Source organism: Chenopodium quinoa, unplaced genomic scaffold, assembly GCF_001683475.1.
Source record: "Chenopodium quinoa cultivar QQ74 unplaced genomic scaffold, ASM168347v1, whole genome shotgun sequence".
In the NCBI taxonomy this organism is placed as follows: domain Eukaryota; kingdom Viridiplantae; phylum Streptophyta; class Magnoliopsida; order Caryophyllales; family Amaranthaceae; genus Chenopodium; species Chenopodium quinoa.
Window position 1 is genome coordinate 999,017 of NW_018742879.1, and position 14,476 is coordinate 1,013,492.

Consider the following 14,476-nt stretch of genomic DNA (forward strand, 5'->3'; position numbering starts at 1 on the left):
ATCATAATTACATAAAAAAAATTGTTGAAAGAATATGATTGCTTTTGGTAGAGATTTTTTAAATTTAAGAAAATCAAATAAAAAATTGGTAACTAAAATTTTAAATATGAAAATGAATTTTTGAATTTGAATTTTAAAAATAAAATCTTGAAATATTTTGAAGAAAATAATTTGGAAAAAAAATTATTCTGGAATCTTAATTTTTTTGAAAAGATTGTATCAATTAATTAATGTGGGATTCGGTTGATTCCTTTCCGAAATTTAATGAATATACCTAAAAATCTCGCGTTCTTCCTATTTCTACACAATGTTCATCGTTTTTATTTTTTTTATTTTGAGGTTTTAATCCAACCTGCGATTAATTAAGAAAAGGGTGTCGTTTTGGGCTGGGTGCACCCGGGTGTAGGAATCAGGAATTGTCAAGTAAATGGTCATTTTGGCCTAATAAAATAGAATGGGATATAAAGCTTGAATTATTGTAGAATAATCAAAAGGTTGGATTATTAAAAATAAATTGGTCAAAGGTTGGATTATTAAAATCAAATTTTCCTATTGTATATTCCTTAATTTCATTTATTAAGTAACTTAGAGGTAATATAATTCATTTATTTTTCACAAGATTAGAATATAAATACATACGAGGGAAAAAAAGGTGACATCCGACTATCCGAGGCAATGCCCGAACCACACACTAACTACACAAAGATTACAAACAGTTAAACATAATTATAAAATTAAAGAAGTACACAAACTAGCAACCCTAGACTATACAAAGATTACAAACAGTCAAACATAATTATATACACATAGAGTTTGCTACGGTGTTACCCAGTAAAAAAATTACTTTTCACAAACTTCTAATGCGAAATTGCTAAGTATATATATTTATTATATGCTGAAAACAATCTAAATTCGCAATGAAACAATTCTGTGCACCTCAATTTAATTTAGAAGAAATAACTTTTCCACGACTTTCACATCACTCATATTTTGTAGTCAAGACTGTTATTACTCCAAGTTTGACTTTTTCAATATTCACATACACCACTTTGAAGACCCTAAAAAGTCAATTGGGGCAAATATTAGGGATATAGGGAGTACTTGTTACTATAAAAATACGGATTACATAATAATATTATTCAAAGTTTTGCGTTGGTAATTAAATAAGTCAAATCGAAGTACTTCGTATTTTTTTTTTTTTTGAAACAAAGTACTCCATATTTATTTAAAAACAAGGGATTACCATGTTTTTTTTTTTAATTATTTTTTAAAAGTTTCATATGCTCCGTATCACGTATTAATGCACAATAAGTTCTCTCTAATGTTGTTTCAAAATAAAAAAAAATAAAAAAAAGTTCTCTCTAATGTAAAAAAACAAAGAGTCAAAACTGAACATGACATTGGTAATATAAACGGTCAAGGTTAACTCAACAAAAACACCTCTATCTTCAAAAAAAAAAAAAAAAATAAGAAAAAAAAAACCCTCTATTATCCAGTTTTTTTTTTTTTTTCTTTTTTTATTTTTAAACAAGTTCTATTATCCAGGTTCAGTTCAATGATTCTTTGTAATTTGTAATTTTGTATTCCAGTAAACATTTATATATATAATACACTAATTCCGATTGAAATTTACCTAAATGAAGAATCACTTAATTTAATGCTTATAGTAAAAAGAATCACTTAATTTTAATTAAACTCTATAATTCTCTTTCCAAAAACAAAAAAAATTAAACTTTATAATTTCATAGTTACCCTCTCCTTCTCTTTTGTTGTTGTCCAGATCTGTAGTTCCTCATTCCTTTCTTCTAAAACCCAAATTTTATTTCTTCTCTACTCTAAATTTGGATAATTAAAATGTATGAACCAATTAATCAAGCAATATATTCCAACAATCCTTATTTACCTGGACAATCTTTGCCCCCTTCAATCCAAAACCCTTCATTTTCATACCCTCAATTTCAATCTCTTTCTTCTGATTCTTCTGGGTTCACCCCGTTTCCGGGTTTCGGGCAATACCCATCAACTCTTCCGGGTTTTGGAGCTCAACCCGTTAATTATTCGGACCCTGCTGCTTCTTCTGCTAATTGGGTTGTCAAGCAATCTGCCCCTGTTAAATATTCTCCAGTATGTTATTCTATTCTCTGGAAAATGGGTAGTTCTTGAAATTTTATGTGCTTTTTTAGTGTGATTTTATGTTGAATGTATGATTGTTGATTGAATTTATGTTTTCTGGAAAATGGGTAGTTGTTGAAGTTTTATTTGCTGTTTTGAGTGTGATTTTGTGTTGAATGTATGGTTGTTGATTGAATTTTTGTTTTCTTGAAAATGGGTAGTTGTTGAATTTTTATATGCTATTTTTGAGTGTGATTTTATGTTGAGTGTATGGTTTTTGATTGAATTCATGTTTACATGATGACAAGTTTTAATTTTAGGAACAAATGATGTGTAGTAGTAGGGATTTGTATATTAGAAGCATTAATAACAATGATCAATGTGTGATTTAGTCATGAATTTAGTGATTATGCATTAGAAAGTCATTTCTTGTTAAATTTGTGATTTTGGTTGAATTTATGTTTGCTTGTTGACAAGATTTTGGAAAAACTGATATGTGTAGTAGTAGGGATTTGTATATAACAAGCATCAATAGCATTGATTGACGAATGATTTTGTGGTAAATTTGGGGATTAATATTGTTTTAAGAAATGCATTTATAATTTTAACTTAAAGCTGTAGGGTTAGGTATAGCAAAACCCTTGGCATTGACCTCAAAGCAAGACATTGTGTGACATACAATGTGAATTTAGTGCCCAAATAGATCATGTGCATGTGTACACGATGATCACTGTGCATTAAAAAGAACTATAAAACTACTTTTTGGGTTGTGGTTAAATGTAAGAACAATAGAAGGAATCTTTAAATTTGTCTAGTTATTACGGGTTCTTATGATTATGTTGTTCACAATGTTAAGGGATAGTGTTGTTGGGTGTGCGTTCTTGTTATTCATCTTTACTTGTGAAAAAGTTGTAATTTATGTGATTAATATGATATGTGATTGAATTGAGTGTGATTACTAGAAATTTACTCTTGGATGTTATTAATCTGCAGGCTATGTTATTCATCTTTACTTGTGAAAAAGTTGTAATTTATGTGATTAATCTGATATGTGATTGAATTGAGTGTGATTACTAAAAATTTACTTTTGAATGTTATTAATCTGCAGGCTATTCAACCGTCAAGGAACGAAGCCAATGCTTCATTAAGTTATGACCCTCCACCGAACTACAACTTAATACATCAAATCTCGTCTATTAACGCCCCTAAGAAAAAACTGAAGGGACCTAAGGTGATTCCTAAAATAATCCCAACAAGCCAAAGGGTTCGATGCCAACTTTGTGATATTGAGTGCAACAATGTTCAAATGTATGAAAAACACTTATCTGGAAAAAAGCATGAAAAAGGTCTCTTGAAACTTTATGCTCCTGCTTTACAGTCTGCAACTATGCAGACAAGCCAGACATCTCAGTCTAGTCAAGTCACTGCTCCTGGTGCACAAAGCATGCAAGTAGCCAAAACTAAGCCTGCTAACTTGGAGGTCAAGAAGCAAAAGCTTGTGGAAGGTGGAGCTACAGTTCAGTCAGTAAGGGTATGCGCAATATGCAATGTAGTATGTAATGGGGACGTAGCATTCAATGATCATCTTGCTGGGAAGAAGCATGCTACTCAGGTAATTTCATTTAAATTTTACTCCCTCTGTCACTTTTCCATGGCTACATTTGGTTTTTGTGCGGGTATTAAGAAAAACACTCTGGGAGTATGTAATCAATCAATCAATTAAATGGAAATAAATTTGCAAGACACAATAAGTGTATCTTTTCTCATTATAATATTTGTGTTCTGGATAAATTTTTAATATGTATCTTTTCTCATTATAATATTTGCGTTCCGGATAATTTTTTTTAATATCTTAACATTTATTGTGTCTTGCTTCTTGTGCTTCGTGTTTGAACTCATGTAGTTTTGATTTGGGCTTCTTAATATGGTTGTAGACTTGTAGATATTACTTCTAGTATGATTTTAAAAGGAAATCTGAATTTTGGAGCCTTCTTTTATTATTGACTTTTGTTTGGCTATAGTTATGTCTTGTAACTATCTTTTTCGTGAATAGCATTTAATCTAAGTCTCTTAGGTTTTTTGGAGGTAAATCTGCATTGAGAATTAGAAATTTCAGTCCGTTTCCTATCTTTGTTAGATTCAGAAGGGGTTTTGGGGGGGGGGGGGGAAGCAAGGGTTGTTTGGGTATGCTTTTATGTCATCCATTGGTCATTTATACATACTTTTAATGTATACAGTAATAATAGGTTACTTGGAAGCTATGCTTGGACTTGGGTGTAAGGATCAAAATTGAGTCTAAGAGTAGGACACACGAAAATTTTACCCTTGAAAATTTAGCCGATCTAGCTCACGTATTTTTTCTGTATACAATAATAGTATGGAGTGGGTTACTTGGAAGCTATTTTTGTACTTGGGTATAGGGATCAAAATTGAGTGTATGAGTCTAGTCTAAGAGTTGGACATAGGAAAATTTATTTTAATTTTGAATATGTAGGTAACACTTTCTAAGTTACAAGTCTTAAGATTACAAAGTGACTTTATCTTGCTATATAGGCATTCATAGTTTTGATGTTACAATGTTTGGTCAAAAGTGAAGTATTAATATCCATTTACAAGCATTTTAGCAAGGAAGTACTTAGCTATTCCATAGTATTAGTTCAGGAAAAAGCCAAGGTATTGGTTCAGTTGCAACATCATTACATCAGCCAACACTTGCCTAGTACATCCTTCCAATAACAGGGTTTTGAATTTGTGATTTTTTTTTTTTTCAAGAAATCGGCTGCAGCTGGCCTTTGCTTTCTTAAAATTCTCTTTTCCATTCACTCCTTGCTATTTACAGTTTATTGAGTTTAATACTAAGGATAATGGTTTCTCATTAAGTTTAAACTTATTAGTTCATAGAGCTGAATTATGTGGTTACTTCACAATGCCGTAATTGAAAATAGGGGTTCTAGTTTTTATCCTTGTGTCAACGCATGCTAACATGTGATTAACAACTTGCTAACTTATGATGGTAGGTATTGTTACTTCAGTCCATTTTTTTTTTATTTTTTCCTTTGAAAATATGGAATTTCATTCTGTTTAGTAGTGAATGTTATATAACTATTGATTTGCCTATTTTATTTTAAGGTGATTTCATTCTGCATAATCTTCACTTTAATCTTCAAAGGGTTTTGGTGGTGATGGTTGTTTTGCTTTTGAGAAGTTTAAGAATGTACTGATTCTTCTTCTGATTTTTTTAGTTGGTTTTGAGGCTCAATGTAAACTTTTTTTAATCTACTACCTTCTACTGGCTATGCTTTGTTACTGTGTGTGTACAGTCTAAGCTTGATATGAAAATTCTATTTGGATAATCTGTTTTCATCCATGTGTCAGCTCTAACTTCTGGTGATGTTGCTTCAGGAACGTGCCAGAGCAAATGTGTTAATTTCAAACCCTGCTTTAGTGAGTACCACAGAAACCACCCAACATGACCTGTCCAAGAAAAGAAAATTTGATGAACCTGCTCCAGCGTGGTGTGATGTTTGTAAAATCAGCTGCACAAGCAATGATGGTCTCAATATGCACTTAGTAGGAAAGAAACACCAAAAGAACCTACGAAAGCTCCAAAACCCAAATATCAATCCCATTACTCCTTTTTCAACTGCTGCACCACTGCCTTCAAAAAATCCAACCACAACTGCTGCCAAAATGCCTGTGTCCAAACCACAGCAGGTGAAGAAGAAAGGTCTGTCTGTGGAGACTAAGAAGCGAAATGTTCTAGAATGTGGAGCAGCTGCTAATGCTGTGAGAACGTGTACTATATGCGGTGTGGTTTGTAACAGTGAGACAGTGTTCAATTCTCATCTTGCTGGCCAAAAGCACATGGCTATGGTGAAACAGGCTGAAGCTGCAAAGGCGATTAGTGGTCTACAAGCTGTCTACCCGTAACATGAAGATTTTGTAACATCACTTCACTTTGGAACTCCCTGACTCTCTCCTTGTGAACTTGTACATATTAATCACCTTTTCTTTGAAAGTTACCTTTGGAGAATGAAACAAGGGGGTTTTATGAGAAGTAACTTTATTTCGTAATTTCATCTACTCATTTACTTTTGTTTTATTTATAAAAGAAAATACGGAGTACATTATTATGTGAGCTATTGTTAGATTTGTTTTGATTTGGTTTCTTTAATAATATAAAATTTTACAAAATCTATAAAGACCATGAAGTTACTTCTGCTAGCATCCTTGTGGATATTGGGCATATTTGATGAGATAACCAAAACTTTTATGCAATACTTTGAGCAATTTATATCTTTAATTATGTACATGTATTATTAAACTATATTTGACAGAAGGCAAAAGGAGATTAAGTACTCCCATTAATAGCTGTAACTTTCCTTGTTCTATCCTGCAAACAAAACTAGACATGAACACAAGATTATCACATTTTTAATTTTTAAAATTTGATTATATTATTTTATATAAAACTCTACTGAAAAAACAAAAACTTAGGAATTTGATGACCTTTTGTAACTATCTTTTTCCTAGCTTCTCGCTATCCCATTCTACTTGACCAATTTGGACATAGAATCCTCCAAGTTTTTTTTAGCATGTTTGATATTAACATACATGGAATCAACTAGAAACGTTGTGCAAGTTTTAAGATACCTATCACTTCATATGAAGCATCAATATTGATCATCAATTCATATGGCTCAGATTCATTCACAACAATGAAAATGTAAATTAAAGCATTTACTAATTTACATGTGTAGAACTTTTACTTTTTTTTAATTTCTCCCTTTAAAAAATACTTTATTGAGCATGATTATTTCCCTTTCACCCTTTGACTACTGTTTCTTCTCGATTGCGCATTTCAAATTCTTTGAAACTCGTCCTCAAAAAAAAAAAAAAAAAAAAAAAAAAAAAAACTTTTGAAACTCTTTTTACAAATTTCTCTCTCTTTACCTTCGAATCAATCATTCGTCATTCTTCAAGCTTGTTTATTGAAACCATCCTAAATTATTTCTTCAAGCTGTACAATTAATAAATCAAATTATACTCTTCAATTTTCTCAAATATACAGTCTGGAAGCTTTTTTCATTTCTGGGTATTTCTAGTTATTATTCCCTCTTCTAATCTGGGGAAATCATCTACTTTTTAAGGTAATTTCGAATTTTTATTATACCCATTTAATTTCTTGAATATGTAATGCAAAATAGTTAGGAATAGTTTCATTTTATTTTCTGAATTTGGGTTTTTTTTATTTTTTTGGATCAATTGTATGATTGCTGGGTTTATGTTGTTCATTTTCATGAATTGGATGACATTATCTTGTTCTTTCTTTCAGTATACTCAGATAATAAGACCATAAATAATTGTTTATGCAATTTTTTTCTTGATATTAGTTTAGAGTATATTTTAAGTGGATGCTGCTAGGGTTAGCTTGTTTTTGGGATAAATCGATTGTCGAACAATGATTTGTTTTTGTATGAGGTGAAATGGGTAAGTTTCATCATCACTACCCCTCCTTTTGGGTGTTGCCGGAGCGGCTGGTGGTCGGTGGGTGCTATGTTGGTGACTTCAATGTACATTCTCTGCAGGAGGTGTATTTATCTGATTATTTATGTGCCAGTTGATGGTATCCAAGCCGTACCTTGTGAACGAGCAATGTGCAGTTCTCCTCTATTTGTAATTAGCTTTGTCTCCGTAGTCATTTACGAAGTATTCTATTTTGTGATGCAATGAGAAAGTTACCATATATCATAGAATAGTATTGGTAGATTTATTTTTGGATGAACCAAGATGCCCTTACTTAAATTGAGTGATAGGGACTTGGGAAAGTAATGGGAATGAATCGATTTATAGAGGGCTTTTTAGTGAAATAGTGTATTATCCTTAATTATGAGGGTTAGGACAATGCAACAATTATCAAGAAAGTAGCAAGAAGGGGCATGCTTTTGTTTATCAATCGTGATTATCCTTAGTTATGACTTATGAGGATTATGACAATGCAACGATTATTCAGAAAGAACGGACATGTTATTGTTTATTAATGAAAAATAAAAAATTTGGAGAGAATAATGTGAATGTTAGGTGAAGAAGTAGGAAATGTTGTTGTATGTTGGGACTTTTTAGGCCCTAGTAATTTGGGAACTTGAGCTAATTTTTTAGGAGTTTGATAACCATTAACTTTTCCTTGGTAGAAAATGGATTGACTATTAGCTTGTTACCCATGGAACCTTGATCAAGAGTTCGGCCATAGGAGTTGATTCTTCAATGATTTAGCAGTGGTGATTTGTGAGTATCCCTTAAGTCATTGTAAATTCATTCATTGGGCATCTTCTGTCCTTCCCTTGATCAAGTTTTGAGGATAGAATGGCATATAAGTAGGTTTTGTAGGGAAAAATAGAGATTTTCCTTATTCTCCATCTCATAACTCTCTACATAAAGCACGGATTTCAAATCTATTAAGATAGAATTCTTTGGAGTGTCATTCTGTCTGTCTTTATGATTCAACACTCTTGCTAGAGAGTCAACTGTTTGCATTACAAATTTGCTATTCTTTTTGAATTGTGCCTCTATGAATCATCTTGCACTCTTGCTGATTGAGTTTAATTTAAGAACTTTTCTTGTGGCTTATTCTACAGCTACAATTCTTACAGAATTTATTGGTCCATATCCAAATTCCTTATTATGTCTTCTACTAATCATTCAATTATTGAGTTTTCCTTTTCTAAATTAAAGAAATTTTGAGTTTTTTTGACTATATGTAATCAAGTTTGTTGAAAGTACTTTGAAGGTTTATTTTATTTTAGAAAAAACATTAATTCGTTTAAAAAATGTTACTTTGAGTCTTCTGGAAAAATCATTTCTGAATTTTTTTAAGCATTGTTCGGCATCCCAAGCCTTCTGATGCCATGATGCATATTGAGTTGTACCGTGATGGCTGAGCTGTCTTATAGATAGTCATAAACCTGAAGGAATGTGATACCTATGTAAACAAAGTAGCATGATCGTTGACTCATTGAACTGATTTTTTTATTCAACTAGAATCTAGAAGGTGAGATACCCATATGTAAAAGAATCTCAGCATACATCATAAAATTGTAATGGACTGAGATCAGTCACACAGCAAAATCAATGTAACAGCAAGAATTTCTGAATTTAACTAGCAAATTAATAAAGATTGAAGCTTTGATATTGATAGATAATGGTGGAAGGGTTACATAAGGATAGATTAATAGCTTTAGGCTATCACTCTCAAACAATGGCTTGAGGCCATAGCACTTTAGGTTTCCCCAATACCAATTTCTGCCTAAGTTGTTATAGACTGATTTTCTAGCTTAGCATTTCTGATTTAACAAAACAAATGAATAAAGATGATAGCTTGATGTTTTGATTGATAATTGCTGAAAGCTTACAAAGGTGGTAGGTTTAGCCTACAAATCTCCTCTTAGCAACTTGAGGCTGTCACTCTCCATTTCCAATAACCCAATTCATGCCTCACTACTACTAGACTACTACCTTCTTATATATACACTAGCCAAAAGCTACAACATTAACCTAGCATTAATGACCCTAGTCTTCTACTGCTGCAAATAATCAGAGACCCGTTTCATGCCACTCCTCCCCCCTAGTGCTTCCTTAATGAATCTTGTCATTTAGTGGTGATGTGTTTTCCACCCTTTTTGAGCTGCTGATTCGTGTCTCCCTTGTTCCTCCCTGTGTGTACTTGCAGCAGTGGTAAGGCATAACTCGGTCTATCACAAAAATCTAGTAGAAAAAAGTAATCTTTAGTTGTTACTATTGATTGAGAGTGGAGACTACTGAAGAGTAACTACGCAGTCTCTTAAATTAACATTTCCGTGCTGATATATTAGACAAAGTTCTTAGAGGTTGATATAATTGACTTTTTTCCATACATCAAATGGCATAACTCATGTAGATGTATCTTTACGAATTTGTGAGCAACTGATAGGAACTTTATAACAACATATTTTATGCCTTTTTGAAGTTGCATAACCAGACAGATATTTACTGTTTGTGGTGTTTGTTTTCTAGATGTCCACTAGCTCCAGGAGTGATACTACTGATGACTCCATTTTTGACATAGAGGAGCTATTACAAATTGAAGCAAGATGTAGAGAGGTATCTTTCAGTATTTTGTTCTTCTGGGTTGTTTTTGCATAACATAATTTACAGAAGTGTTGCATAACAGCATAAGTTATGAGGCAAAGGAGATATTTTCCTTTGTCTTTGGTGAATTAAATAGCAAGATAGCCTTGATATCGTTCTTCAAGCTTGTTTATTGAAACAACCCTTGTTTATTTAAGCTGTTCAATAAATAAAACAAATTATACTCTTCAATTTGGACAGGGAAAAGGAATTTGGATATGGACAATTACCTCAATAGAAATTTTGTTGTGACTGATGGAAAGGATTTAATAACACCCCCACCCGCAAAAAAAAAAAGTAACTGAAAAAAGAGGAAAAAACGTTCATTTCATCTGTTAAATTTCTATTGAAAGTTTTTAAGATATGTTTTATTAACAGTAAGTAGCAAAATTATTTTGTTACCTTGGTTCATTATTTAGAATTCAAAATCGACCTTTGTCTTTTATATTTCACATCCCAAACTTAGTAACTGTTACACACAAATACCTTCCGCTTCTTAGCTATCCCCTTATAGTCCAATCCTTTTAGCACTATTACTTTACATTGAAAGTGTGAAGTAGTCAGAGCTATTTCTTCTGACTGGAAGGAATTAGAGGTGAGCTAATATAACCCCTTCCTTTAAAGCATATTCTTATGAGATGCATTTATGCTTGTGAATGTCATTTGTGAAGCACCACATTAGACACTAGACAGTAAGGTTACTCATTTCTGACACGAAAGCTTTTTTTTTTTTCTCTTCCTGTTAAGCTTGATGCAACTGCAATATTGATAAGTGCACTCTGGTCATCAAGTTCTCAATATATATTCCATGAGTACATTTGGGGGGTTGGAGGGGGGGGGGGATTGCTGGCACCTGTTAATTCGCTTAATCGGTATTTGAGTATTTGCTCTGTATTTGTAATATCACTAAGTCATTTACTTTGCTTTGATGAATTTAATTTTGCGCGAAAGGAATTATTTGCAGATTTCTTACTTTGTTTCTCTTTTTTGGTCGCAGTTAAGAAGAGAGAAGGATTTGCTTAAAGAAACACAATCCCAAAGCTTTGACCTGATCAAAGTAATATTGTAATTTCCATTTGGTCTATTTATGTACTGTTACTGTTGTTATTTATTTTCACCATTTGCTTAGCTAGACATCAGTAATCTTCATTCTCCAACCTTCCCTACACCTACAAACCTATAAAGGAAATACAAGTACTGTGGAAGTAATATAATTGGATTCTTTGAAGTACTCGATCAAAATCTATCTGGGAGTCCAAGATGACAGTAATAAATGTAGTATTGGACTCCATTCATTACTGAACTGATCTATTATCAGTTTGGCATCTATATTCATTTTATTCAGTTTCTAATATGCCTTCTAAGCTGTACTAAATAGTGATACAAAACCTGTTGATGGTTCAACCTGGACAACACTAACAAATGACGCATAGTTCTGGAAATATCCAAACTAAAAGAACACTATAGAATAAATGATGTATGACTTCATTTTGGTCGCACTTAACTTCAGGAAGGATATATACTTATAGTCAGTCGCTATGTTCTTTTCTGCAATTTCATATATTAGACCTCTGTTTGCGGCTGTCCAAAGGACATATTAAAAGTCAGATCTAGTGCAGACTCTGCATGTTACATCATGCTTGGTGATCTTCTTACTAGGTTTCATGCAATGCAGAGACTGGAGCTGCATGTATGGAAATTGAATGAGGCCCGCTTGGAAGATAAGAGAAAAGTTCAAGAGTTAGAAAAAGAGCTGAATAACTGCCATCAGGAAATAGGTAATACATAATTATATTTATATCTTTGATTCAATTTGCATGCTAAGCTTCACTGTTTCTGTCTTTGTTTTGGTATTGAGGTTTCTTCTTTATGTTTTGGCTTGTGTGGTTGGGATTTTCTTTAGAATGGAAACTTAAGAGCAGACTTTGCTGGTTTTGACCCCCTCCCTCCTTTTTTTTTTTTGGCTCAGCTTTAGATTTGATAAATATTATTAGATGCCACTCAACTTTGGTTCCTAATTTGCTAAATCTGTTCTCATTTACTATTATCTTTGAAGTGAGTTCTTGCCTATATAGTTTGTTTCTAAGCACAGATCATAGGTATTGGATTTATCATTAGGTGGTGCCAAGTCAAATCTGCTCCTCTTTTTCCGTTGCAGAAAAGAGATCCCTTCCCCCCGCTTTCAAAAATGATGAATATTAGAATTTACTGCTAGTGGCTCTAATAAGGACCTCGCCAAATGCACTGGTGAAAAACTGCCCCCAGCAATGCTGAGAATCTGTCTGCCCAAAAAATAAAAATATAAAACGCATAAATGCTGTGAGATCATGCGCCTAGTTTTCTTTTTTCAGTTTCATGATTGCTTAGTGGGTGTTTATAAGTGGATACTTTGATATGCTGATTGTTGATAGTATCATTAGTCATTTAGTGCATTATTGTGTCAACTCCAGACTATTTGCAGGATCAATTAAATGCAAGGAATGCTGATGTGAAGTATCTTGAAGAGTGTGTTGGGAGCTTTGAGATGAAAATGGTCGACTTTGAACTTCTGCAGGAGGAAGTTGTCAGTCTAAGAGAAGAATTAGAAAAATCGGACTCGGAGTGTAATTTTTATATTCAGGAACTAGGCACTAAAGAAACACAACTACAGCAGACAAGATTGCATATAGAAAAACTAGAAGAGTCTATTGCCTCTGCTGCATTGGAATACCAATGTGAAATAGAGAGCTTGAGGCTGGAAATGATGTCCTTGGAGCAGAGCTGCTTTGAGTCTGAAAAATCCGAGGAGTACTGTCAAGAAACTGCCGGATTGACCAAGTCACTTCATGAATTTCAGATCCAGTTTGAGGAAGCACAAAAAAATATTAAAAATTTGGAAAATGAAAATAAACGAGTGGTGGACGTGCTTAATGCACACGAAAAGGAAGCAAGATTATTTTGCCAAAGAGTTGAAGAGCACTTCGAAGGATGGATGGATTGTAGTAAAGGTTTAAATTCTTGTGGATTGTTCAATGTTGCAGCAGGAGAAATTAGTTTATGTGGCGATATCCTTGGACCACTGCTCTCAAAACTCCTCAAGATAGGTACATCAATTAAAGATCTTAAAGGTAGTGATAGTGGAGAGAAAATGTCCCATGAACTTCATAAGTATGAAGAACTAGTAAAGCAGCTTAAGGAAGAACTGAAGAAAGAGAAATTAAAAGCGAAAGAAGAGGCAGAGGACCTCGCTCAAGAAATGGCAGAATTGAGATACCAAATGACAGAGTTGCTGGAAGATGAGCGCAAACGACGTTCTTGCATTGAACAAGCCTCTTTACAGAGAATATCTGAGTTAGAAGTACAGCTTCAGATGGAGCAAAGGAAATCTGTTGGCCCTGTTCAAAGAATTTGTGAGGTATAATAGTTTCGATGAGTTCAGTACTGTTGTGTTTTGTAACATTACCAGTCTTGTGTAAAGACTGAACTAATTTTTTTGTACAGATATAGAATGTGAAAGTATCATTTGATTGAGATAAAGCATTGTGTTTGGTCCGCACACAAAAAGATACTTCTCTGAGATAGTTTAAGCAGCTTGATCTGGAATTTTTTTTATAACCTTCTCATCTACTGTATTTTGATCTGTTGGAGCTAGGCGAAGCTTTGAAATTCAACAGATGAATATGGGGTTTATGTTTGTAGAATCGAGTGGGCAAAATTTGGAACATAAATTTGTTATGATAAAGCATTACAATTTGTTGGCAAAATTTCACTTGCAAATACTCTCATCTTAACACTAAAAACTCCTTGCCTTACACCTTAACTTAATATTAGATTATTAATTATATAATTAATAATAATTAATATGTAATTTGCGTAAGTTTTATTAATACACAATTAAAGATATTTATCAATGATGGAAATTAAAAGTTATAATCTAGATGTTTTGCTTTGATCTATCTTGGACGAAATAAATAACAAATTTCTAATAATTAGTTAAAGAGAATAATTACTAAATCATATCATGTATTTTTAAGTTTGAGTTGAGTAATCATAAGTCAATTTTGCCAAGTCTCGGATCCTTGATATGTACTTTATAATTTCCCGAACAAGCAAATTACTCGTAGAATTTTTTTTCTCCAAACTAGAGGTGTTAAAAATTGACCTAACCCAACTAAACACAACCTAACCGAAAGTGATCAGATTCAAATTTTGATTTGCATGG

The 14,476-nt window shown here is 32.8% G+C and overlaps 2 protein-coding genes across 2 annotated transcripts; both read left to right on the forward strand.

The window, feature by feature from the left end:
- Positions 1-1,506: 1,506 nt before the first annotated feature.
- LOC110726373 (zinc finger RNA-binding protein-like) lies at positions 1,507-6,314 on the forward strand. The gene is made up of 3 exons (XM_021905847.1): positions 1,507-2,124; positions 3,221-3,724; positions 5,515-6,314. The coding sequence occupies exons 1-3, from the start codon at positions 1,855-1,857 to the stop codon at positions 6,040-6,042; spliced, it is 1,302 nt and encodes a 433-aa protein (XP_021761539.1). The 5' UTR covers positions 1,507-1,854; the 3' UTR covers positions 6,043-6,314.
- A 498-nt stretch (positions 6,315-6,812) lies between these two features.
- LOC110726374 (putative leucine-rich repeat-containing protein DDB_G0290503) lies at positions 6,813-13,866 on the forward strand. Its single transcript, XM_021905848.1, has 5 exons — positions 6,813-7,262; positions 10,162-10,248; positions 11,273-11,332; positions 11,951-12,053; positions 12,726-13,866. The coding sequence occupies exons 2-5, from the start codon at positions 10,162-10,164 to the stop codon at positions 13,673-13,675; spliced, it is 1,200 nt and encodes a 399-aa protein (XP_021761540.1). The 5' UTR covers positions 6,813-7,262; the 3' UTR covers positions 13,676-13,866.
- Positions 13,867-14,476: the final 610 nt, after the last annotated feature.